At 39.6% G+C, this 27039-nt stretch overlaps 2 protein-coding genes across 2 annotated transcripts in view; one reads left to right on the forward strand and one right to left on the reverse strand.

Annotated features, from left to right (window-relative positions):
* Nucleotides 1-779: 779 nt before the first annotated feature.
* PSMG2 (proteasome assembly chaperone 2) lies at nt 780-23975 on the reverse strand. The gene is made up of 7 exons (XM_053714894.1): nt 23885-23975; nt 21798-21969; nt 19347-19405; nt 18832-18950; nt 11170-11343; nt 10559-10679; nt 780-2491 (listed from the first exon to the last, which is right to left on the reverse strand). Exons 1-7 carry the CDS (start codon nt 23939-23941, stop codon nt 2411-2413), a joined length of 783 nt encoding a protein of 260 aa, XP_053570869.1. The 5' UTR covers nt 23942-23975; the 3' UTR covers nt 780-2410.
* A 72-nt stretch (nt 23976-24047) lies between these two features.
* CEP76 (centrosomal protein 76) overlaps nt 24048-27039 on the forward strand; it is an 88414-nt gene continuing 85422 nt past the window's right edge. Inside the window, exon 1 of the mRNA XM_053714897.1 lies at nt 24048-24191. The gene's annotated coding sequence lies outside the window, so the exon portion shown is untranslated. The remainder of the gene's footprint in view (nt 24192-27039) is intronic.

The following is a 27039-nucleotide window of genomic DNA, read 5'->3' on the forward strand; positions in this document are numbered from 1 at the left end:
ACCTTTATCCAGAATCCAGACACTCATTACAGGCTATAGGGAGTGTCTAGAGGCTGTTATTTCTGCTAAAGGAGGCTCTACTATTGATGCAATATTTCTATTGGGGTGCCCAAATTTATGCACCTGTCTAATTTCGTTTTGATGCATATTGCACATTTTCTGTTAATCCAATAAACCTCATTTCACTACTAAAATATTACTGTGTCCTTCAGTTATTTGATAGATCAAAATGAAATTGCTGATCCAAAACACCCAATTATTTATAAATTAAAATCATGGAAATTGTCAGGGGTGCCTAAACTTTTGCATACGACTGTAGTTGAAAGCTAAAATTAGGAGGTTCATATGCTAATTTCTTAGACCTTGAAGACTGCCTCTAAACTGAATGCATTAGTTCATGTGTTTCATATAGATAACATTGAGCTCATGCACGTGAAGTTACCCTAGAGTGAGCACTGATTGGCTAAAATGCAAGTCTGTCAAAAGAGCTGAAATAAGGGCAGTTTGCAGAGGCTTAGATACAAGGTAATCACAGAGGTAAAAAAGTGTATTTCTATAACAGTGTTGGTTATGCAAAACTGGGGAATGGGTAATAAATGCACTCTTTCTTTTTAAACAACAAAAATTCTGGTGTGGACTGTCCCATTAAAGATTTCCCTTTTTGGTTTAAAGATGAGGAGGCTTCTGGGACAACTGCCTTAACTCTCATGTTAGGATTGTGCATCATATAATCACTGTCAAACTATGACCTATTCAGCTAACTAGTCAGAAAACAACAGTTTGCTTACATGAGTCTTTATTAGGTAAAGAACATTTTGTGCATTAATCAAAAACTATAGTTTACACTGGCAAGAAGTATTTGCTGCAGAATTAAAGTATCAGGTTATAATCACACGTATAAGCTTGCTACATCAAAAGACCATAAAACACTTAATATATATATCTTATGTACAAGTAACCACTATTTTAAGCATTTCAAAAATATTTTTTGCATAAACAACATTCACAGATTGTGAAGTTAACAGGAAGTGTATATCTGTGTACAACTGGGTATCACATGCAACATGAAATCCAAATTTGTCACGTTTACGCTAGAGCAGGCAATTTTAAACAACTTTTTTCTATTAAATTATCTTTGCACTCTATGTATCCTTTGTTGAAAAGCAGAGATGTCTGCAGCAGTTTTGCAAAAGCACTAGATGGCAGCACATTTTCCTGCCATGTAGTGGTCTAGACATGTGCATGCTAACTACCTAGGTATCTCTTTAACAAACAATACCATGAGAAAAAAAAGAAAATTTGGAAGGAAGTTGTGGGGATTCATGTCCTTTGAAAAGCAAGAATGTAAGTTTAGATGCCGGCCAATTTTTGGTTAACAACCTAGGTTGTTCTTGCTGAATGATGGATAAATTCACCCACCAATAAACAAGTGCTGTCCACGGTCTGAACCAAAAATTGTCTGGCTCCTTAGCTTAGATGCCTTCTTTTGCAAATAAAGATAGCAAGATCAAAAATTGATAATAGGAGTAAATTATAAAGTTGCTTAAAATTACATGCTCTATCTGAATCACGAAAAAAAAATTGGCTTCAGTGTCCTTTTAAGGTTTGTACGTTAATTGAGAAGTAGAACTCCAATTGCTTCACTGATGAATAGTACACATTTCAAACACAAAAACACTTTTTCCCCATACAGAGACATATTTTAACAAAAAGAGGAGACAAAGTGATTGCTGCTTGGAATCCAATTAAAATAAGCTCTTTCTCAGACTCATTTGTGTTGGGCCCCAAGCAGAACATGCTGTGATCTGAGATGTCATCGCAGAAAATGCATCATGTCCGCAGTAAGAACGGGACATGCAGGAACTCTTAGCACTTTCACTTTGCAGCACTGTTCCACATCCGGCTGTTCAAACAGTGTTGTGCTCTGGCTGCACTGTGCAAGTTTTCCTCAACACAGTGCAGTCAGAGAGAAGCACTGTTTGCAGAGAACAGTCAAATATGGAGCAGCACTATAAAGTAGCAGTGCATTGATTGATTGATGACTGGCTCTCAGGGATTCTATAGTCTTTCTTGGTCTGTAAAAGCTGTGACTCCTGAATGCAAGACATTCTTGTAAGCAATTTTTACTACAGAAAATCCTTCAATAAAATAAAAATATTGCAGAAAGTGAAGAAAAGTTCTGCCTCTGGCCTACTGGGGTAATGGGTAGTTCGACCTATAAAGGCCAGTATTCATGCCCCGGGTTTCCCCCCATTTTAACAGAGCATTTTCTAGAGAATGTTTTACTAGATCTACTAGTTGCAAAAGAGGATTGCTAAAGGACATTTTAGGTAACATAAAAACATATCACAAATGAAAGCAATGCTGAACACAAAACACTGTTAAAATGCGTTTTCCTTTAAGTGCCTGTTCAAAAGATCGCTGGTGGAAGCCCACTACCAAAAAGTAATCTCCAGGAACTTGGCACCTTCCATTTCTTAGAATTTTCATCCTGTGAAGCAATTGAAATAACATTAACTGGATGTTCAATATCAACTGTATATTTAAAAAGGTGTGTAATAATTCACTCACTGATTCATTAAAATCAATCATACAAATGCAGAATAGGTTTGCATTTAATGGTCAGATATAATTCATTATAAATACAGAAGCTTTAGCTACCTATAAGGTTGTGTGTGTCTTATTTAAGCTAATGTATGGATGGCAATTGTGCTGACATAACCAGACTATTTGCCAGTCAAAAATTAAAACAGGTAAGCGATATGGATAATTGTCATACACTAATCATCCAGTAGACTTAGAACAAATTGCACCAGACTGACTCATGCACACCACAGTGAGTAAACAATATTTGTTAACCACCACCCCCAACTGCAGAGCCTCATTATAGGCATTAGGACGCTGCATTTCTCTGATAAATGCTACAAGCATGAAACTAGCATACAACGGTACATAATACACAAAGTGTACACGATTATGTATAAAATGTACGTTTCCAGTCATCCTATAAAAGGCCAAGTGTGTTGGTCAGAAGCTGTAATGTGCAGTAGAGACTGCGCGAGGACAAACACACCTGGCCTTCAACAGACTAACCTCCTGGCATCTGGGGCCGACCGGGCGTGACGTGGGCGGGGCCGTGAAAAAGGGCTCAAAAGAGATGGAGGAGTAAAAGAGGGGGGTTAGAGACAGCAAAAGAGAGGGAGGAATAGAGAGCAAAAGAGAGGGGAGCGAGAGCAGAATAGGAGGGGGGATAGAGAGAGCAGGGGTGGAACCGCTGTACTGCAAAAAATGGCCCGTGTACACGGACTTTAGGACTAGTCATCAATAAATCAGTAGGTGCTGTCAGTAATGTGCTTGCTGGGAGCCAAAGTGAGCGACGGTGAACCAGGGTTATAGCAAAATCTGTGATAACTTAATGTAAACATTTTTGCAAACCCACATACACTTGAAATGTGCAGTTACATGTCTATTTTAAATAGATTTTTAAAAGCCAATTAAATACATATATTTATTTACATTTGAAATATTCTGGTCTTCCTTTCAACATAAGACATTTGTAGAGCTTTGTTTGCCAGGGACGTTAGGCAAGTGTTGTACAAAAAGTAACAACAATTATTCAGGTTCCTGCACATTTCATATCCTTTATTTACCTCCTTTCCTTAAAGTCAGAGCTCCACCTTTTTTACTTGTAAAATTTGCATTGTTTGCAGCCTAGAGACATAGCCCTTTGCTGTGGCTGATTAGGAACAGATAAATGAGCTACTATATTGATCAAATCATCAACAGGTAGCAGGTCAAGCTTGTAAAATCTAGAGTCACAATTTTTAAGTTAAATTAAGTGAGAAAAGGGGCTGCAAAATAAAGTATAATGCAACACTTTTTGCTACATGGAACAACAAAAAAAAACAAAAACAAATTTATACTTACCTGATAAATTTATTTATTGACACAGTGAGTCCACGGATCATCAATTACTGTTGTCCAGCAGGAGGAGACAAAGAGCACCACAGCGAAGCTGTTAAGTATCACTTCCCTTCCCACATCCCCCAGTAATTCGACCGAAGGAAAAAGGAGAGAAAGGAAGCAACACAAGGTGCAGAGGTGATTGAGGTTTATACGACAAAAACCTGTCTGAAAAATACAGGACGGGCCGTGGACTCATCGTGTCAATAAGTAAATTTATCAGGTATGTATAAATTTAGTTTTCTTTCTAATGACACGGTGAGTCCACGGATCATCATCAATTACTATTGGGAATCAATACCCAAGCTAGAGGACACAGATGATAAGGGAGGGACAAGACAGGGAACCTAAACAGAAGGCACCACCGCTTGAAGAACCTTTCTCCCAAAAGAGACCTCAGCCCCGAGGCAAAAGTATAAAATTTATAAAATTTTGAAAAAGTATGTAGAGAGGACCAAGTTGCAGCCTTGCAAAACTGTTCCACAGAAGCTTCATTTTTGAAGGCCCAGGAAGAAGAAACAACCCTCCTGGAATGAGCCGTGATTCTTTCAGGAAGCTGCTGTCCAGAAGTTTCATAGGCTAAGTGAATTCTACTCTTCAGCCAGAAGAAAGAAGTAGCCATAGCTTTCTGACCCTTGCGTTTCCCCAGAGAAAACGACAAAGCAGAAGACTGTCGAAAATCCTTAGTCGCCTGCAAATAGAATTTCAACGTATGCACCACATCTAGGTTGTGCAGCAAACGCTCCTTATGAGAAGAAGGGTTAGGACACAAAGAAGGAATAACGATTTCCTGATTAATATTCCTATCCAAAAACACTTTAGGAAGGAAAACTAACTCAGTACATAGAACCACCTTATCAGGAAGAAGGATAAGGTAACTACTGCTCCACCCAGTATGCTGGTATCCATGGTCACATTCACCCAGGTAATTCTGCAGAAGCAGGTTCCCTGGAATAAGTGTTCCTGAGACAACCACCACGGAAGAGATTCTCTTGTCGCCTAATCAAGATATATTCGTGGAGACAGATCCACATAGACCCCGTTCCATTACCTGAGCATGCATAACTGCAGAGGTCTGAGATGGAACTGAGCAAATGGAATGATGTCCATGACAGCTACCATCAGACCAAATACCTCCATACATTAAACCACTGACGGCGGAGGAGAGGACTGAAGAGCAAGGCAAGAGTCTAAGATCCTTGTTTTTCTGACCTCTGTCAGAAACATCTTCACTAAAGGACCAGTCAACACAGTAGATTTGCATAATCAACAAATGCAAGATAACGAGACAATGCAATAGCACTTAGTCTGAATTTTAAATGAGTAGTAGATTTTGTTTCTGACAATTTTAAAAGTTGTCTTTTTGCACTCCCCCTGTACCTTGTGACAGCCATCAGCCAATAACAAATGCATACACGTACCATGTGACAGCCATCAGCCATTCACAAATGCATACACACTTATTCTTGCACATGCTCAGTAGGAGCTGGTGACTCAAAAAGTTTAAATATAAAAAGACTGTGCACATTTAGTTAATGGAAGTAAATTGAAAAGTTGTTTAAAATGGCATGCTCTATCTGAATAATGAAAGTTTAATTTTGATTGAGTGTCCCTTTAATACGGAATCTAATATGATCCCTAAGAACACTACTCTTGTAGCTGGAACCAAGGAACTTTTCCCCAGATTCACCTTCCATCCGTGGGTCTGAAGGAAAGACCACAAGATCTCTGTATGAGAGTTTGCTTGGTGAAAAGACTGCGACTGAACTAGAATGTCGTCCAGATTTGGAGCCACTGCAATGCCCCGAGACCGGATTACCGCCACCAGAGCCCTCAGGACCTTTGAGAAAATTCTGGGAGCTGTGACAAGGCTGAATGGAAGAGCCACAAACTGAAAGTGCTTGTCTAGAAAAGAGATTCTCAGAAACTTGTGATGATCCCTGTGGATGGGAACATGAAGGTACGCATCCTTTAGGTCTATGGTTGACATGAACTGACACTCTTGAACTAAGGGAAGAATGGAACGTACAGTTTCCATCTTGAGAAACTTGTTTAGACATCTTAGGTCTAAAATTGGTCTGAAAGTTCCCTCTTTCTTGGGAACCACGAACATATTGGAGTAGAATCCCAGAACCTGTTCCAATATGGGAACTGGAACAATCACTCCCAGGGCGGAAAAATCCCAGACACAGTGGAAGAATGCCTCTCTATTTATCTGGTCTACAGATAATCTTGAGAGGAGGAACCTGTCCCTGGGAGGAAAAGTCATGAACTCTAGTTTGTACCCCTGGGATACAATGTACACCACCCAGGGATCCGGAACATCCCAAACCCAGGCCTGAGCAAATAAAGATAGTCTGCCCCCTACTGGATCCACTCCCAGATCGGGGGCAGGCCCTTCAAGCTGACTTTGAATCATTTGCGGGCTTCTTAGATTGCTTCCCCTTGTTCAAAGACTGATTGGACTTCCAGGAAGGCTTGGTTCCTGCTTGGAAGAGGGGAAGGCTTACCTTTAAAGTTACGAAAAGAACGAAAATTACTTTGACGTCCTGTCTATTCCTCTTATCCTGAGAGAGGAAATTACCTTTTCCTCCTGAAATATCGGAAATAAGTTCGGCCAAGTCTGGCCCAAACAAGGTCTTACCCTTGTAGGGAATCGCCAAAAGTTTGGACTTAGATGAAACATCTGCAGACCAGGATTTCACCATAAGGCTCTGTGAGCCAGTACAGCAAAGCCAGAAATCTTTGCTCCCACCTTAATGGACTAGTAAGGAAGCATCCATGATAAAGGAATTGGCCAATTTAAGAGCCTTAATTATATCCTGGATTTCCTCAAAAGGAGTATCTGTCTGAATAGAATTAGGCAAAGAACCAAACCAGTAAGCTGCCGTGCTGTTGACAGTAACAATACACACAGCAGACTGCCATTGCAGATCCTGGTGAATTGGGGGGGGGGGGGGTGGAGAAAAATGAATACCAGGTCTCTCCCACTCCTGTGCAATAATCTCTGTAGCACGGTCTGGTACAGGGAATACCTCCACAGCGGAGGGAACATCAAAGTTCTTGTTCAGTCTACTAGACTTCTTAGGATTGACTACAACAGTCGTAGCGGAGTCATCCAATGTAGCCAAAACCTCCTTAAGTAACAGACGGAGGTGCTCCAGCTAAAAACTGAAGGGTAGAACTTCAGCATCAGAAGAAGGAATTACACTGTCTGAATCTGAGATTTTACCCTCAGGCTACCGAAGTGTCTTCCACCCCAGACTTCTGAGAGGAAGCACCTTGAGTAGCAACAATAGGATCAGAAACCTTGCTCACTGAATCCATAAATTTCCTCTTGCGCTTTCCCTGCAGCATGGGAAAAACCAACAGCGCCTCAGATACCGCAGAGGATACCTGGACAGCAATGTCTTGCAAGGTAACTCCAGACGGAGCATGAGAGGAAACGCAGGGCACTGCATGTGTGGATGAAAAAGGTTGGGACGCTAGAGGAGAAGCTGCTGCATATCTGGTACAGGAGACCCATGAACAGCATCAGCCTTAGATAATGATGGCTCAGGCTCAAAAAGCTTATCCCTATAACACAATGATCTTTCAATACATGAAGAACAAAAATGGATTGGTGGTTCCACCTGGGAGTCGAAACACAAGCTACATGTAAATATTGTAAGGCATCTTGATCTTTGACCAAAAAGGAAGGGAAAAAGAGAAAACACAAATAAATAAAAATAAAACTGCTTATATTTCCCCTGGAAATTAACACTGCACAAAAACGATACTGTCAATTTAAATTTTTATATTTGTGAAAAAAAAATTAATTATGGATAAACCCCCAGACAGTCTCTACACCTCAGCTATTATGCTGAGGTATAGGAAAAAGAGAAGATACAGGCACTACTGTGGATAGCTTAAAAACAATGAGTCTTTATTTGAAAAGCCATTAAAAAATTAAACAGCTACAACCGCTGTAAAGACATGAGTAAAGGTACAAAAATCGACAGAGGCAAGGCAGGGTAGGAAAATAGACATAGAAAATTGTCTGACTAGTTTCGAGTACGGACTGTACTCTTATTCATAGACATGCAGAGAGGAGGCTAGACTCGCCTTTTAAAGGGAAAACTAGTGTCTGAAAATTCAGCTGATGTCCATTACTATTGATTGGGACATAAACTACAGTTAACCCCTCAAAGACAAGTCACGCCTAGTCTCTGTTGGAAAGGTTAAAAACAAAGAACGAAATTCTCAGATTATTGTTGTTATTTTAAACAGTGTTACACTCAATATCAGTTAGTGTTTTAATGGGTGAGACATGAAACAGAGACAGTTGGCGATCTATGTACAATGTCATAAGTGGCATTAGAAAATTATTGTTCTATTCATGTGTAATACAAAGTTTATAGGAGCTGAACCATAATTACATATGCCTTGTATCCTTATCTGTTACAATTAGGCAAAATTACTGTTATACAAGATAGAGAACAGTATTAAGTAATTGTCCTATTATAGTTTTTCAAATTATCTCTGCATGTCTATGAATAAGAGTACAGTCCGTACTCGAAACTAGTCAGACAATTTTCTATGTCTATTTTCCTACCCTGCCTTGCCTCTGTCGATTTTTGTACCTTTACTCATGTCTTTACAGCGGTTGTAGCTGTTCAATTTTTTAATGGCTTTTCAAATAAAGACTCATTGTTTTTAAGCTATCCACAGTAGTGCCTGCATCTTCTCTTTTTCCTATACCTAAATAGTGGCTGGGTTTCGCCACTGCTACGGCACTCCGTTGGCTCTCTATGGAAGGACTACACTGAAACCGGCGTCACTTCCGGTTGTCTCGCTGAGCCCGCAGACGCTGCCAGGAACGCCGCACCTAAGTGTCTCTCATCTCATAGCATATTATGCTGAGGTGCCTACCTTTCCTGCTGGACGCCGTCAAACTGTAATATAAACGATCCGGTTCTCAATCCGGAACTGCCCAACAAACGGTTGTGCGATCGTAGATAACTTGCGCTTTCCCTTAGCAGAGCCACAACTAACAAGTGACTCTATTCCGGGAACTCACAGGAAGTAAGTCCGGAAGGCGCGCCAAACCAGCCTTGCCGCCTCTAAAGGAACACGCCCCTTAGTCATTGGCATTCCCGGCGGCCATTAAATTCATAGAAGTGCTGAAACAGTGGGGAGAAAAACTACGTGTGCAACAAAAGTAACACAGCACTAACATACCCAGTCCTTGTCCGTGTGTTAACCGGATAAAAGGACAACTGCTGAGCCCACCAAAAAATAAATAATAAGAGCTCCTCACGTCCCCAGTGCCTGCATAATCTGCCCTTATTTTTTAAAATTAACCCTAATAGGATTAACTGATAAAAATAACAACCCCTGCAGATTTAACTGCTGAAGTGTCATATTTTCCCTGTAAAAAGAAAAATAGACTTACCTGAATATGCCTCTGTCCGGCAGAAGGACAGCTCACCTGGTTTGAAAGGGGACCCTCCCTCACATGGACCTGTGAAAAAGGGAAAGACTGAATAAGCTTACTCAGGCATTCAAGATAGGGCAGCAAAAACTGTTTGAGAGACGCAGTGGGGATTGACCCCACAAGTTCCCAACTGCTTAAAAGCCACCACTGCTCTACTGAAGAGAATGACGTGGGCTACGGCAAGACCCCAGGAAACCTACTCTACTTCAAAATAATAAAATCTTGATTGAAGAAAAATTCTTATCAGACACCTAAACTTTACCACCTCCTTGCAACGCAGGCAAAGAAAATGACTGGGGGTTGTGGGAAGGGAAGTGATACTTAACAGCTTTGCTGTGGTGCTCTTTGCCTCCTCCTGCTGGCCCAACAGGAGTGATATTCCCAACAGTAATTGACGATGATCCGTGGACTCACCATGTCATTAGAAAGAAATGAGTTATTTAAAAAAAAAAAAAAAAAAAAAAAAAAAAAAGAACATAATTACAACTAAAATGGATTAAAAACCCATCATTTATGTGCTGTACTCAAAGTAATATTGTGAATTATAATTTTTTAAAGCTACTTCATTATGACTTGCAGGAAGCCAAATGTTGAAAATAAACTAGACCATGTAAATTACTGCTAATTCCCTGGCTATCAAACATATAGCTGCTTGGACATAGTGCCTACCTGCTGCTCACTAACACAGGTCTACCATTCATCAGGTTAGTCAGAAAAACACAGACCTCTAACAGACCACAGTTATAGGATGGAAATAAACATAATTATTTTCTAATCTCATAATTAAAGATAAACCTAAAATTAAAGTTGACACTATATTAATACATTTTAAGTGGTTTCTTTAAAAAATCACCATCCTTCTACGCAAGGTAACTATTTCATTATTAAGATGCTTTATAATGTTATGGTCCACATCCTTCAAAATCATTTAGTTTCACAACAACAATGTGAGTTTCCCAAACAGAGGAGAAATCTATTGAATTATACAAAGGGCATCTAGCACATCTACAGGGAAACATTTCTGGAGTACTATACTTACAGCTTGCTATAATATTTTATGTAAAATTCATTTCTTTTTTTAAAATTTCTAAAGTGATAATCAAGGTTGAAATTACTTACAGATGGTACCACTAGCTGAAGCCATTGATTGAGGTGGTTGAGAAGGGCAAATGCATCAGGAATGTTATCACCTTCTGAGCAGAACTTTAGCACAACAGCCATCTGTATTTCTTCTGAACAGCTGTGCCGAAAGATAAATATTGTATCAACAGCTTACTGATGCACCATGTGTTGGTGACTTAATATATTGTGCTAACTGCAGATTGGCTCAACTAAACTTTTTGAGTCACAAGATCATTTGATTCCACGTGTGTCAATGGTTCTTTGCAGTTTCATTATATTTTATATAGTTTGGCTACCACTAAACAATCATTCTATTCAAAAGTGCAGTTGTTTCTCACATTCTTCAGTATAAGACACCTTTTAATTAAAAAATGACAATTTAAGCAGCAAACCACTGTGCCTTTAATCATGTTGCTGTCAGTCCAGGATTTCTGTCTTGAATATGTCACTGGTTTCTACATGCCCAGACCTAAATATGATAATCTATAAAATCCTATTGTGTATGCAATCTAGTTTATAGTCTGAGATATTCCAATGCTTAAAGTGTTTTTTCTTAAATATTCATCCTTAGATTTAACAACATTTAAAATAAAAAAAAGCTCACCTACCACTCACTGTACAGCTGCTTAGTAAAACCACCGCCAGGAATGGAAATCTTTTGCTCTTCACTGTTTACTCCAGGGTAAGAAGACACTTTCTCCAATTCCTTCCACTCTAATTCTTTCAACACAATGTCCACATATTTCTGAAGTGCTGGTGTGACCAAGTGGCGCAATGGAGTTCTTTAGCAAATAGATTAGAATTTAATAAAAATTAAAATGTCCCAGTCAGCTTCACAAAGAGTTACAGGATTCAATATTCAGCTTTTACGGGTATAAAAATTTATGAGAGCACTTACAGGACTTAAAAGCCATTTCTTTATTTAACATCCATTAACCCCTTAATGACAGCAACGTACCCACATGTCGCTGGTTGTTAAGGGATTGTCTGGGTATAAAAGTGCAGGTCTTGCCTGTCCTGTGAGTGCCCTTATAATTTTTTAGATAATTTATATATAAAATCACTTATTTTATGATGGTGAGAGTCCACAAGCAATCACATGTGGGATTAAATACTAGGCTGCTTCCTAGTGGACTAATCCCATGCGATTTATGAAAGAAAATGTTTATGGGCAGAGAACAAAGTAACTTTACGTTAATTGCAATGGTTATTTTCAAAATCAAATAATGACAGCCATCTGTTTTATCTGTATGGCATACAAGTTAACTTTTTTTAAAGCATTTAATAAAATGTAAAAAATGAATAAATAAAGAACAGAGGAATTTTTTTTGAAGAATTACATGCTATAATATAAAAGGCCAAGTGTGTTTGTCCGAAGCAGTCATGCGCAGTAGAGACAGCGCGAGGACAAACACACCTGGCCTTAGAGTCTACCTGATCTGCTGTCTGCGGCATGACAACGGTGGGCAGGAGTGGTCGCGCGTGCGAGAGACAGATCAAAAGAGAGAGGGGGGGGGGGGGGGGGGGAAAGAGAGCAAGGGGTGGGACCGCTGTACTACAAAAAATGGCCCGTGTGAACCGGCTTTAGGACTAGTAAAGTTTATATTTCAGTGTTCATAAATAAAGTTCTATCAGAATACAGCCATTGTAGTTTATGTATTGTCTATGGCTGCTTTCATGCGATTATTCCAGAGTTGAGTAGTTGTAACAATATTCAGTGCTCTCCCCAAGGCCTATTTAGTAGGTGCACCACTCGGCCAAAATTGGCAAATATTAATAGGAAAGTCGAAATTAAAATCTTGCAAGATTCCGATAAAGCATGCAATTTTAAAGACACTTTTAAATCCACTTCTATTTTCAAATGTGCTTCGTTCTCTTGGTATCCCATTTTGAAAAAGAATACGCACATATCCTACACTAGTGGGAGCTAGTTGCTGCCTGCATACATTTGTCTCGTGTGATTGGATAACTAGATGTGTTCAGCTGGCTGCCAGTAGTGCAATATCAAGAGAATTAACTCAATTTGTTAATAGAAGTAAATTGGAAAGTTGTTTAAAAATGAATGTGCTATCCAATTCATGAAAGATAATGTTGGGTTTTCTGTCCGTTTAAATTTTTTAATGTTTGTTGCACAAATTATCATTAAACCAATCTATGTTAAATTATGCAATAATTTGTGATTTAAATAGCATAAGTAACATTTATAAACAGAAAATGTTTTTGGAAAACTTTTCTGTGGAGAACACTGATATTCCAAACTCAAAAGGAAAATAATGGTAAAAAAAAAAATAGAAAATGTAAAACGGAATCTCACCACAGCAAAATTTCTTCAATAAAATAAATAATTAAAATGAGGCTGCAATCAAATAACTTTTCTGAGTGGCACTTTTGGGAAATAAGAACCTGGCCACCAGTAGGAGGCAAAGACTTAAATACTCCTCCCACTGCCCTCATCCCCCAGTCATTCTTTGCCTTTCGTCCCAGGAGGTTGGCAGAGAAGTGTCAGAAGTTTTTGTCTCTTATAGAAGGTAGTACTCTTCGACATGGGATGGGATTTTTAAGTAGTCCTGTCAGTCTCTCAGTGAAGGCTTGGAAGAAAGTTAGAGTCCGGAGATGCAGGAAGAGTCTTTCTGCGAAACCATCCCAACTCATTAACAGCTCCACAAGCAATCAGCATTGTCGAACTTCGTTTCGCTGCCTGCTTTCTTCTCTCAAATACATGGCGGAGGCGAGGCTACTACCCGTCACACTTGAAGGGCCGTGTTCCTGTTCCACGGCGTAGATTCCGGTAAGATAGTTTCATTTTACTTCTTCATGAATGTAATGTAACTCATTTGTTCCTGCGAACTCACATGAAAAATACAGGGTCTCAGTGGGACTCCTTTAGTATCTTGGAATCAAGGGTTAATATCTCCTGAGGGGGATTATTGAACAGGGTTTTTTTTAATCATGTTTGTTATGTGATTCAATCTGCTTATGTGTAGTGTTATCTGGGCTCGTGGCTTTTGGAACATAACGGCCTTTGGCAGTGACGCAACCTTACAGTCGGGCGCGCATTTTTTGGACTGTAAGGTTCATCTTGTGACCAGACGTGTTTACGTTTTGGTCTCCCATTTCTGCATTCTTGACTGTGTGGCGACGGAGAATTCTAGTCCGCTGGTGTTTGGTTCATAGGATGTGGTGAGTGCCTCAGCCATTGTGGGTGTCAGGTGCCGTTTGAATTGTTTTATATTTAGTCCATTTTTTGGTATCCTTTATCCAGTTATGGAGGATGCTGATGTTGAGATTGTTCAACTTTCTGATTCAGATTCTTTGTCCTGTGACGAATGCGAATTGGCCCCATTGACTCAGGTCAGTCAGTTATGTTCTTTAGGCCGTTCTAGAGCACCTTGTTCCTCGAGCTCTGGGATTCAAGGGACTGCTGAGCCATCCACCTTGGGCTCCCAGAGGCGAGTTCCCTACTACTACTACTACTACTACTACTACTACACATGCGGGTAACCCAGGTTATGTTTTTTCCTCCTCGGAGGGTGGATTGTTCCCCCCCAGAGGTTGTGGCACATTTTCGCTTTTACATGCTTTTGGTGATTGCGCGTCTACAGATGTTTATTTGCGATTGTGTTCGTGCCCGATTGCCCCAGGTCTCTCGGCCACAGGAGGGTATGTGCAGTTCCCTGCGGGTGTAACTGTTTCCCAGTGTTGTGCCTTTCGTTACAGACTGGCTTGCCTTCGTGTTCTACTCAGACACGTTTTTGAGCTGTTTGGGGACCCTATCCTTCTCGGTTATCGGACTCAGTCTCCTCCTTCGAATGGCTCGCCTCGACATGGGGGGAAGAAGTAATCTCCTTTAAGTCTTGTTATCGAGATCCTTCCCAGTTTTGTTGGAAAAACAGGATTTACGTTAGGCTGGTCCTGCGGATCTTTCTGTTCTTCTTGGGTGTTAACCCTCGGGTTGCCTGTCATTTTATTTTTCATACTAGGTTTCCTGCGGGAACTTTCTCTAGGATCGATACTCGATGTTTGCTTCTACGGAAGTTGTTCAGGACACGTTAGTCCCATGTTTGTCTATTTTTTCTTCCTCCCTCTCTGAGGGCGGATTTAGCCAGCTTGACAGTTATGACCATGGTTGCAGGCTGGTCCTGCTTGGGTTCAGATCTTCTGTCTCGCGGCTTATTCAGACATGTGGCACCTATTATACCTTTCTGGTCAGGTTGGGGTGCCGAGTGCTCTTAACATTAAACATTGTTTCTTGTTTTACAAGTTTCAGCTAAGCATTCTCAAGAGGACTTGCGGGTCCGTGCGGCTCTCAAGATTGTTTCAGTCCTAAATAGTCGTCTCTCTGGTGACTGGGTCAGTGAATTTTGCTGTGTCACTCTCTGTTGCTTCAATACCCTCGCAACCTAGAGTATTCCAATTAGAGGGTTTAGCGCCTCTTTTCGGCCGGTCGGGGCGGTGTTGCTTTAGGAAATTGTCCTTTTTGGACTTGTTCCTTTAGTGGTTCTTCTTCATTGACACCTCTTGGATTTTGTCCGTTTCTCCTTGTGGATAAGTCTCCTTCGGGGGACTTGGATTCTCTTCGGGAATTGGTTTTTCCTTTTTCGGGACATTAGACAGTGAGGTCTTTTTGTGCTCTGGTTAGGGGTCCTTTCCCCAGTGTTCGGAATGCTCTGCATCTCCTTCTTGGGATAGAAGAGGTCCTAGTGGTTTTCCATTCATATGGTTCAGGTATTGCCATCCAGGTGGCATCCAAACCCATGTTTTACTGTCCTCTGACTTCGAATCTGAGGTGATGTGGAGGCTTGATGTTGCTCTGTTCAGGTGACTTGTCCTCACTGTTCCCCTTGTGTCTGGAGCTTGTGGCTAGCTGGAAAGCTAGCTCAGCATACTAATGCTCTGTGGCTACTCTGTACTGTTGCAAACCGAGGGTTGCTAGTTCGAACCGAGGTCTACTCAGCCTTTCTGCCTTCCGAGGTTGATAAAATAAGCAGTGCCTTGTGTCCCTTAAAGGGGATTATCCCCACTTTTAAAGCACAATCATGTTAATGTTGCTTGGACACCCGTTAGCTCTAGTATCCTTTTATGGCCCTGGCTCTTTGGAGTGTTGGCCCTGGCTCTTTGGAGGGTTGGGTTCCTGCAACGGGTGGTCTCTTCCCTTTGGGTCGGGACTTGCAAGGGTTATTCTGGATTTTTCCCTGGGAGGTCTGTTTTTTTTTTTATATCAGACGAGGGATTTATGTTCCTAGAAGATTATTTAATCTAAACCTTTGTGGGGCCCGGGCTTCTTGTCCTGATCTTCCGGTGGTCGAGGGTTTTACTCAGCGTTTTCTCTTTGTGGATCCCGCTGTTGGATGTTACCGGATGTTATGATCCTAGGACTGGCCTGGGGGTTCCAGTTTCTGGGGTACTTGGGCTTAGCCCTTGTTCTGGCTGTTCTGTTTTACAACTTGGCCAGATTTACTGAGAGCTGGGGCTCGTCTTGTGCCGGACGATATGGTTCCCTTGGGAGAGCCAACTAACGTGACCCGATGGTGGGCTTTCCTGCCTAGCAAACAGAAGGTTTGCGGTTGCTCAGCTGTCACTTTTGCGCCTGGTATGTATGCTAGCACAATAGTGTTTTAAGGGGTTCTTCCGTGTTCGTCAGTGACGTGGCCTTGTGTCCTCTCTGTTCTTCCTATGACTTCCTGTCTTATGGGCAGGTGTTTATCAATGCTTTACTCTTCAGGGGGCTCAGTGTCCTCCTTACGGAGGTGTGGTTCCTTTTTAGGGGCCTCTCCTGTGTTCTGGAGGTTGGAGCAGATGTTTTATCTGGTTTGGGGATTGGTCTGCTCATTGAGTTGTTCCTTTCCATCTAGGGAGCTGCTGGCTCCGCATTGAGACTTAGTCGGGTGGCTTTGCTAGATCCCTTGGGTCTATCGCCTGCTCGATTGTCTTTAGATTGAAGTGTCTGTGTCCATTCTTCCGCCCTTTAGGGGGCCGGTCTTAGGGTTCCTTTCGGTTCCCTTGCTTTCAGATCTGCCGCTGCTTGGGCTGGTCCGGCTAGGTGTAGGATCTGAGATCTGTTGTTCATCCTCAGGTCTTGGGGGTGACTGTGGACCTTTTTTAGAGGTTCTGTGCCCCTCCCCCTCAGATGTTTATTCTGAGTTTGCTACTTGTAATTTTCTGTTTGCTCAGTTTCTTAGTTCTGACGTTTTGAGGGCTTTGTCTTCAGCTGTCTTTTTCGGTGCTGTTGCATGATGTTTGGGATATGTTTCTTCTCCTTGATGATGCCCTCTTGCTCCTTGTGGGTTGGGCGTCGTCTCCCCTTGTTCTCGGGATCCATTCGGGTCTCTGTGGACTTGGTCTTTATTTGAAGGGGGTTTTTCCTTTATGGATTTTGCTGTACCTTTGGGTATCCCTTTGGCTTACCCTTGTCCTCTCCCTTTTGGGTATTTTGGTACTGTACTAGGAAGGGTTGTGAGGGGACCGACTGCTGGGCGAGGGTTCTCCTGAGTGTTGGCTCAGTGAGTCTGCTAGCAGTCTCTAGTTAGGCTTTCGGACTATCTGCGGGTCCTTCAAGTTTTTTTTAGGTTTTTTTGCTCGGCTCCGACAAAGCGGGGTTTGGTTGGGTTGTGTTTTTTTCAGGCCTGGTGCCCTCAGAATGGGCTGCCTACTGTACCTTCCCGTTTTTGCATTCTGTGTCCTCTATAGCTTGGGTATTGTTTTCCCAAAAGTAATGAATGCAGCTGTGGACTCTTTCCATTTATGAAGAAAAAATTAAATTATGCTTACCTGATAATTTTTAGTCCACAGCTCCCCACCCGTATTTTTTCTGGGGGCGTCTCTTAGTTTTTATTCTTCTGGCACCTTTTCACCCTGATATTTCTTCTACTGTTCCTTGTTCCTCAGCAGAATGACTGGGAGATGAGGGAAGTGGAGGAGGTATTTTAAGCCTTTGGCAGGGTGTCTTTGCCTCCTCCTGGTGGCCAGGTTCTTATTTCCTAAAAGTAATGAATGCAGCTGTGGACTCTTTCCATCTGAAGAAAAGAAAATTATCAGGTAAGCATAATTTAAGTTTTTGCCTCTTGGCCCGCAAGTCCAAAACATTTATTACATTGTCCCTTTACAGAAACAGTTTGCTGACCCCTAATCTAAATTCAAGCAACAAAGGGTATTCCAGCCTCCAAGATTTAAAAAGAACCTTTATTTTCATACATGGGGTCCTCAGAAATAGAAATACGTTTCAAGCCTGCTATAGGCTCTTAATCATGTACCTTTAGCAGCCTATAGCAGGCTTGAAACGTATTTCTATTTCTGAGGACCACATGTAAGAAAAAAAAGGTTCTTTTTAAATCTTGGAGGCTAGAATACCCTTTCTTGCTTGAATTGTATCTTTGGACGTGGCAGGTCCTTTATTCTGTGCCCCACAATCCTAAGAATAAGTGTGCTTTTTTCCAAACCTCTTGAGTGATCCCTAATCTAAATGATCAGTTGTATGGAAAGGTTTGGGCACCCCCTGACCAAATAACATATATTGTTGATTTTCTAAATGAACAAATTTAAACTCAACATGTTTCTGCAAATTATAACAATTTATTTGCTAAATTTAACAATTAAAAAAGGTACATGAAACCCAATTTTTTTCTTTCATGATTCAGAATTTTTTTTTTTTTTTAGTTTACAATTTACATCTATTATCAAATTTGCTTTGTTCTCTTGTTAGTCTTTATTGAAGAGATATCTAGATAGGTAGCGTGCACATATCTGGAGTACTACATGACAGGAAATATCACTGCCATCAAGTGCTCTTGCTAACGAATATCATTGTTGCAAAACTGCTGCCTTATAGTATTGCAGACACGTGCACATTCCTAAACTTAACTTCCTGCTTTCCAACAAAAGGATAACAAGAAAACAAAGAAAATTTGACAATAGAAGGAAATTGGAAAGATGTTTAATAAAATTGCATGCTCTGTCTGAATCATGAAAGAGTGTCCCTGTAACCACCAATTAGCAAGCGCTACCCAGGGTGCTGAACAAAAAAATGGGCCAGCTCCTTAGATTAGATTGCTGCTTTTTCAAATAAATATTTCAAGAGAACGAAGAAAAATTGATAATAGGAGTAAATCAGAAAGTTACTTAATATTACATCCTCTATCTGAATCATGAAAGAAAAAAAAATTAGGTTTAGTATCCCTTTAAGTTCATCTACAACTTATGCTATAGAACTTGACAAAGCCAAATAAATGATTTGGTTATGAAGACTGCAATTAGAAAAAGAGCAGTGAACTTGCCCAAAAAGCTGCTGGTCATCTCGATAGTACGCATGGCAGCTTGAGAGTAGAATCACTCTGGCAAAGGCAAATTGTTTAATCCAGGAAATCAGCTGTTGACAAAAGGTTCTGGATTTTTTCTTTAAACAAAAACAAACAATGAAACAGTATTTTCAGACTTTGGGTGGACTTTGCAGATGGCTGTGTTTTTACTTCGGACTATAGAACATGTATGATTAGTGTGCACTTTTACTATTTACCCAGGCTCTTGAGTAGAAATGTATTTCATGATAAAAATAAAAAGCGACTACCAAGAAAGCACTGTAGTTAAACCAAAATTAAACTATCATACGTCTCTGATGACTTGACATGATTTAATATAACTAGTTTATTTGTGAACTTACATCTGTATTAAAACATAAACACGTGTATTGCAGAGTTAAAAATATTTAGCTATCACTTGTTTCAAGAAATAGTTCCAATGTGTTACTTACAATGTTATTTATTTACAGGAGATTTCTAAACAATATATTTACCCTAATGATAGGTGACCTGATCTGGAGAACTGCAAGCTTTCTTGAGGGTAATGCATACACTAGGACAGAAATACATTTTAATTATTTCCTATGAAAGACAAAAAATAATACAAAATTATCTGTTTTCTTTAAAATGTGTCATATTAAATTGTTATGTTAATAAAAAAATATTAACAAGTACAATATGGGCTAAGACAGAATTGTTTTAAACTACATGTTACAACTCAGAACTATAGCTCTCTGCTCTGACAAGATTATATAAAAACGCCTTGTCAATACTGTGAGGTCCCTCAAAGAATTTTAACCCCTTAATGGCAGTCTTTCTATGGGGGTGCTATTTTCAATAGCTCATCGCACCACTGCAAGCCTTCAGGAGGGAGGGTCTAATAGCACAGTTTTGCAGCTCGTTATATTATAGCTATTATAGCGACGTACAGGGTACATTGCGGTCGTTAAATCAACTTTTAGCTTTATAGAGCTTTTTATATTGCTATTCAGTGTTTTGTATGTGAAGGCGAGATACCAACATAACAGTATAAGGTCTACTCTAAACCAATGTGTCTCAACCGTGATCCTTAAATACACCCAGCAGGCCAAATTTTCATTATAGCGGAACGAGTGCACAGGTGAAATAATTAGCTAATGGGTGAGAGCAGGTTATTAACCGTGATGTAACTGATCAGCTAATTACTTCACCTGTGCACTTGTTCAGCTATAATAAAAAGCTGGCCAGTTGGGGGTACTCGAGGACCCCGGTTGAGAAACAGTGGTCTAAACCCCCCTCCCTCCACAAGACAATGGCACAATTTATCTCCTTGCTAGTGATAATCAGACCCTAGGGTCAGCGTTTTCCACTTCAACCCTTTAAAGCACACCAACAGACCAGATTTTCATGCTATCTGAACTAAAGCACAGGTGGAATAATCAATTAGTAACCATGGTTATTAACCTGCTCTCACCCATCATCTGATTATTTCACCTGTTCTAGTTCAGATATAATGCAAATCTGGCCTGTTGGTGTTCCCTGAGTTAAAAAACCCTGCCCTAGCTCATGATAGCAATTACTTGGCATGTGCATTAATACTTATTTGTCACTTGTCTGACAAATAACAGCTGAATATGACGTCAGCAGGCAGCGGCAGTGCCGGATTTATTAATTTAAAAATACAACACAAATATCTGGATTTGCACAGATTTGTGTGTTACACTAATAAATCGAAGCATCTGAATGCACATGACTAACAATTCTCTGTATCTTAACTTTGTTCTAGTAACGGAAAAAAGAATCAATTATACTTTCCGAAATATTCTAAATAATTTTATGTTAAAATCAAGAAGTTATATACTTTTCTGTAAATTATTTATTGCTTAAACACATTTCATTTTATGAAAAATATACACTCATAATATATTAAAATAACAGCAATATTATAAATATACAACTATTCAATACAATTATAAAAATACAAAATTGCATGCTCTATCTGAATCAATTTTGACTTGACTTGCTGTCTCTTTCCTGGAAAATGCTTTTAGATTTGAGTTCTGGTGTTAAGGTATTTAGTGCATTATAAGTCTTGTTGGGGTTATTCCTCTGGTGTGAGGCCTTATGTTTTAAGGATTTATCTTTTTAAATGGGTTGCACGGAAAATGCTTTTAATCAGATGACTTGTGTTTTGGGTATATGTCATGTATTATTTGTTGGCAAGACATGGTTCTGATCTGAAGTATACAGCTTCTTAAAGAGTACAAGCGGCAGGTTTCAGATTTGATGTCTCATATTGTGGGATGGCAACTGAAACATGCATCTAATGTTCTAGATATTAAAAAAGATGCATCAGCCTTTTTTAAGATTACATTATAGCAGCTGCTGGCTGGTAGTATGCAGAGGCCTCATCATCCTATTGTTATTTTATGACCATTTAAACTGGCTTTATATAAAAAAAAATTCAGGACCTCTACTTTGAGATCCAGGCTAGTGTATAACAAAGATAATAGCCATGTGCAACTTGCTCTTGGAAATTCCATTTCTTCTGGTATGACATACTTCACAGCCTAAGCATAGTAATGCGGCTAGTTTATTTATTTGATAAAACACAAATCCGAAGTAGCCATTTTAAAGAGACATAAAACACAAAAATGTTGTTTCATGTGGTCAGTCTACTGGACTTAACTGATCTATTAGCCAATCTCTAAAAAGGATATATAGATATATATATATATATATATACTGTAAATTATGTAACAAAAGATTCCAAACAGAATGTAAATCTTAGTAGAAGTAAAATGACATTCTTTAAAAGTAGGCATAAAACATATTCAATTGAAGAAATAACTCCACAGATTATGAGATACCGCTTCCCTCCCTGCAGTGGAATCTGCCAGTCTGTATTTTGACCATTACAATTACCTAAATATACAGTTTAAAGTATATTTTCTTTCAGTACTCACCTTCAGCATTTGTACTAAGTTCTTTTCCATTTTCTTTGTTAGTAGCATAAGGATTATTTCCCACCATGGGCACAAGACAGTCTGTGTAAAAGTACCCAATTTTTGGCATGTCCAATGTGGAAACAATCAAATCGATTGCTAGCTGGCCAACATTTCCGACAGATATGGCTGGCTAAAAAATAAATAATTAGAAAATGTGTACAACATCAAGGTTACATGTATTTTAAAAAGTGAAGAGATGTATTAGGAGGGCGCTAGGCAAAGCTTAAGACACTGGAATACAGAATATTCTGTATCCCAGTGTCTTAAGCTTTGCCTAGCACCCTCCTAATACATCTCTTCACTTTTTAGCCATACATTTTTTTTAACACAGCATAGAGGAAGCTGTGTTTATTAGGAGTGGCTTGATACTAATAAAGCCCAGCGCAATTATTAACATATTTGTTTATTTACATGTATTTTAGCTGCGCTTTTTGTTTATTTTGTGGATACATTTTAAAAATGTATTTTTCTCAACCAACTTTACATTTCTCTTACATTTTAAATATAAATGTCTATCACAAACCCACACTGCCACAGGAAGCTTAGCTTACAAATATCACACGTGTCACATCTCAACCTAAAGATTACACAGACCCCCACCCCATTATCACAAAGAGTGAACCACTTACACATCTGCAGGAGGATCAGCCTGAAGATCTCACACAAACCCCTGCACTGCGTCCAGTAAGCTCAGTATATCATTTTCATTTTGCATCACCCGGTAATTTCAGTATACCATTATCAGGATACATCCCCCAGTAATTTCAGTATACCATTATTGGGGTACATTCCCCCATAAGTGCAGTATTCCATTATTGGGGTACATTTATACCATTATCAGGGTGCATTCCCCCGGTAAGTTCAGTATACCTTTAACAGAATACATTTCAGGTGTAAGCTCAGTATAACAGTAGCAGGTACAGACTGAATATCTCACACAAACCACTGCACTGCACCCCACGTACATTCAGTATATCATTAACAAGGTGCATTCCCCTGGTAAGCTCAGTACACCATTATCAGAGTACATTTCTGCTTTGAGCTCAGTATACCATCAACAGGGTGCATTTCCCCCATACGTTCGGTATACCGTCATCAGGGTACATTCCCCCATAAGTTCAGTATACTATTATCAGGGTGCATTCCACCATAAGTTCAGTATACTATTATCAGGGTGCATTCCCCCATAAGTTCAGTATACTATTATCGGGTACATTCCTCCATAAGTTCAGTATACTATTATCGGGTACATTCCTCCATAAGTTCAGTATACTATTATCGGGTACATTCCCCCATAAGTTCAGTATACTATTATCGGGTACATTCCCCCATAAGTTCAGTATACTATTATCGGGTACATTCCCCCATAAGTTCAGTATACTATTATCAGGGTGCATTCCTCCATAAGTTCAGTATACTATTATCAGGGTGCATTCCCCCATAAGTTCAGTATACTATTATCAGGGTGCATTCCACCATAAGTTCAGTATACTATTATCAGGGTGCATTCCCCCATAAGTTTAGTATACTATTATCAGGGTGCATTTCCCCCATAAGTTCAGTATACTATTATCAGGGTGCATTCCCCCATAAGTTCAGTATACTATTATCAGGGTGCATTCCCCCATGAGTTCAGTATACTATTATCAGGGTGCATTCCCCTATACATTAAATATACTATTATCAAGGTGCATTCCCCTATACATTAAATATACTATTATCAGGGTGCATTCCCCTATACATTAAATATACTATTATCAGGGTGCATTCCCCTATACATGAAATATACTATTATCAGGGTTCATTCCCCTATACATTAAATATACTATTATCAGGGTGCATTATCTCAGTAAACTCAGTATACCATCAATGTGCATCTCAAGGTAATTTCAGCATACCATTATCAGGCTCCATTCCCCTGTATGCTCAGTTTAACAAACAGTTACATTCCCATGCTAAACTCAATTTACCATTATCAGGATACATTTCCCAGCATGTTCAGTATACCATTATCAAGGTACATTCCCCCGGTAAGCTAAATATACCATTATCAACGTGCATTCCCCTGGGAAATCTCCCTCAAGACCTGCCGGTACAAACATGACTGGTTACTTCAAATGCAACACTACACAATCGCGCACACAAAATACGTCACGATAAGGGCTTTACGGGTTTTACTTTAGTTGCCTCTGTACGTGCCTGAAAATAATCCGGTCAGGCGGTGACAGGGGCATCTTCCCGCTGGACATCCCGCCTCTCTGCTGGTTTAGTGGGGTGTGAGGGAGAATAGGTGAGCGAGGCTAGCGAGCGGTTCGGTATCTAGGCTGGTATGTGCGGCACTACAACCAACAGGTACGTGCAGGAGGCATTTACTTATGTATATCAATTCTTATGCACTTTTTAACTTACGAGGACAAACATAAATACAAATATTAAAATGGTATTTTGTGTTTTGAGCGGACTGCTACTCACTAGGAACTGAAATGGAAAGTAAATTAAGTGTTTGTCTATTTCCTGCTGGGGACCAGCAGCTCTTTGTGGCTCCTGAGCAGGACTTTACCTGTGTGTATAACTCCTTTGTGAGGATAAAATACAGAGTTCAATTGTGAGTAATGCAAAAATCAGATGATATCATTTTTCCACTACAATGTTCTTTTAAACATCCATTTATTTAATGTTTGGTCTCCTGTGAGATGGACACAAACTTTTTTGGCATACCAATTACTTTTAGAAAATAAGTTTAATTTCCAGAAATACACAAATGTGAGAATAAACCCCACCATTTTAAATGAAAATTACATTTTTATGTAATTTTCTGTTGCGTTCATTGTTGACAACAACTTGGCAGTCATTATTTACTTAGAGCTAGATTACAGGTGTAGCGCTAATTTATTGTGCACCTGCAATTGCTAGTGCACAATAAATAACCAGCCATTACAAGTGGCTGGTTATTGCTACTACAAGCTTGCGGTATCAATTAGCGCTCGGAAAAATTACTAGAAATTAGATCTCTGGTTAATTTTCTAAAAGTGCCCCAAATGCCCCCAAAATAGAGGGCATTATAGTTTATTTAAAAAAAAGTGGCTTTTTTTTAATTAAAAAACAACGGCACTAAGCAGCTTTGAGAATTTAAAGGGACAGTCTACACCAGAATTGTTATTGTTTTAAAAGATAGATAATCCCTTTTTTACCCATTCCCTAGTTTTGCATAACCAACGCAGTTATATAAATACACTTTTTACCTCTGTGATTACCTTGTATCTAAGCCTCTGCAAACTGCCCCCTTATTTCAGTTCTTTTGACAGAAATGCATTTTAGCCAATCAGTGCTGGCTCATAGGAACTCCACGTGCGTGAGCACAGTGTTATCTATATGACACACATGAACTAACACCCTCTGGTGGGGAAAAACTGTCAAAATGCTCTGAGAGAAGAGGCAGCCTTCAAGGGCTTAGAAATTAGCATATGAGCTTCCTAGGTTTAGCTTTCAACTAAGAATACCAAGAGAACAAAGCAAAATTGGTGATAAAAGTAAATTGGGAAATTGTTTAAAATTACATGCCCTATCTGACTCATGAAAATTTATTTTGGACTAGACTGTCCCTTTTAAAGTTGGTGGGTGTGGGGTGTTAGAAAAAAAAAATGGCACTGAAAAGTGCCTTTACATTGCAGTCTATGGGAACTGTGTGTTCCCAGTAAATATATATGTATTATATATGTATACGTATATAAGCATATACATATTTATTTAAATATGCTGCAATCGCTGTGCTAATTACCCCCTTCGCTGTGCTTAGGTATTACTCTGTGGGCTTGGTTAGGAATCTGAAAATCGGAGAGGTCACGTCCAATGGGCGGAGCTGAGCAGCACACGAGTTTTCGGCGTGTTTTGCGGGGACAGCTCGATAGCATTCTCGCCCAGGTATACTGTCTGTTATTGGCATAGGTAAGCCCTTTCTGTGCCCTAGGGCAGCGGTCTTAAGACCGACCAAGAAGCCACCTCAGGCCGTAAGGCCAGCACGCCAAGGCCGCGAACAAAGGCAAGGCATCACAGAGGCTGAAGCACAGCTGATTCCGGAGGAGATACAGACGTTGATTTCTATAAAGAGTAAGCAGGAAGAAAAAGCCGATCATTGATCCTGGTGCGGAGCTTTAACCGGAGAGAGATCCCTTGTTGGGCTTCTGGCAGCAGGAGACTAAATCGGCAACTGTTGTAAACGGACCTCGATGCCGACACAGTATCGGAGAGGAATCCCCTGTCGTGTTACCCACTAGGAGGGACGTTTTAAAAAGGCTTTCTCAGACAAACTCAGTACCTCCAGTAACTGCAAGTAGTGCTCGATAATATCAAGTGGGGTATTTTATTAAGGCTATTTTTCTGGCCATTGTTTGAATAACTTTTACTAAAAAACATATGGACTAGGACTTGGGGACTTATAAGAAGGTTCCTTTTTCTTTCCAGTTCTAGCATAATATATTGACACTTCTTATAAATATCAAGACTGATAAAGGCTGTTAAACCAAATGTAAAAGAAGGGATATTTTTTTTTTTTTCTTCATCACTCTGAAAGACTGTACTTTAAGTTATGGAGCTGTTTTCAAATGTAGTCTAATAATGTGGAGTTCCTCAGGCGCCTAACTGAAAGGCAGAGGGGAATAAAATAGGATGATCTAGCCCACGGAGAAAATGCAACGATAAGCAATAATAACGATATGCAATAATAAAATAAGCAATGGATAATCAAATTGGAATATTAAATTCGGGATATAAAAAATAGTTACAATTTATTATAAACAATCTATCTGCACATATTAAATTCATGGATCCATGATACAAAATACACAATAGCATAAAACAATAGAAAATTAAAACAATGTATAAAATCAATGGGCTATCAAATTACAATAATATCTTGCATAAAAATAAATAAAAACCAAATACAAATATCTGAAATCGTGTAGTAGTGTGAGTGACGACTTGTGATAAAATATCTGTCAAATTCTTTTGATAAATAATTCCTCTAGTTGTGAATAAGCTTCAAAAATAAGTGTCAAAATAAAGTCCCCAAAATTTAGTCCAAAAGTTAAGGTTGAAGATAAAAAGTGGGGTAGTTTTGAAAAACAATAGAAAATGCGATATTGCACAAAAATGGCAGTGAAAAAATAATGGGAGTGTAAAAAATCAAAAATGTGTCCAATCA

Source organism: Bombina bombina, chromosome 5 (assembly GCF_027579735.1).
Source record: "Bombina bombina isolate aBomBom1 chromosome 5, aBomBom1.pri, whole genome shotgun sequence".
Lineage (NCBI taxonomy): Eukaryota > Metazoa > Chordata > Amphibia > Anura > Bombinatoridae > Bombina > Bombina bombina.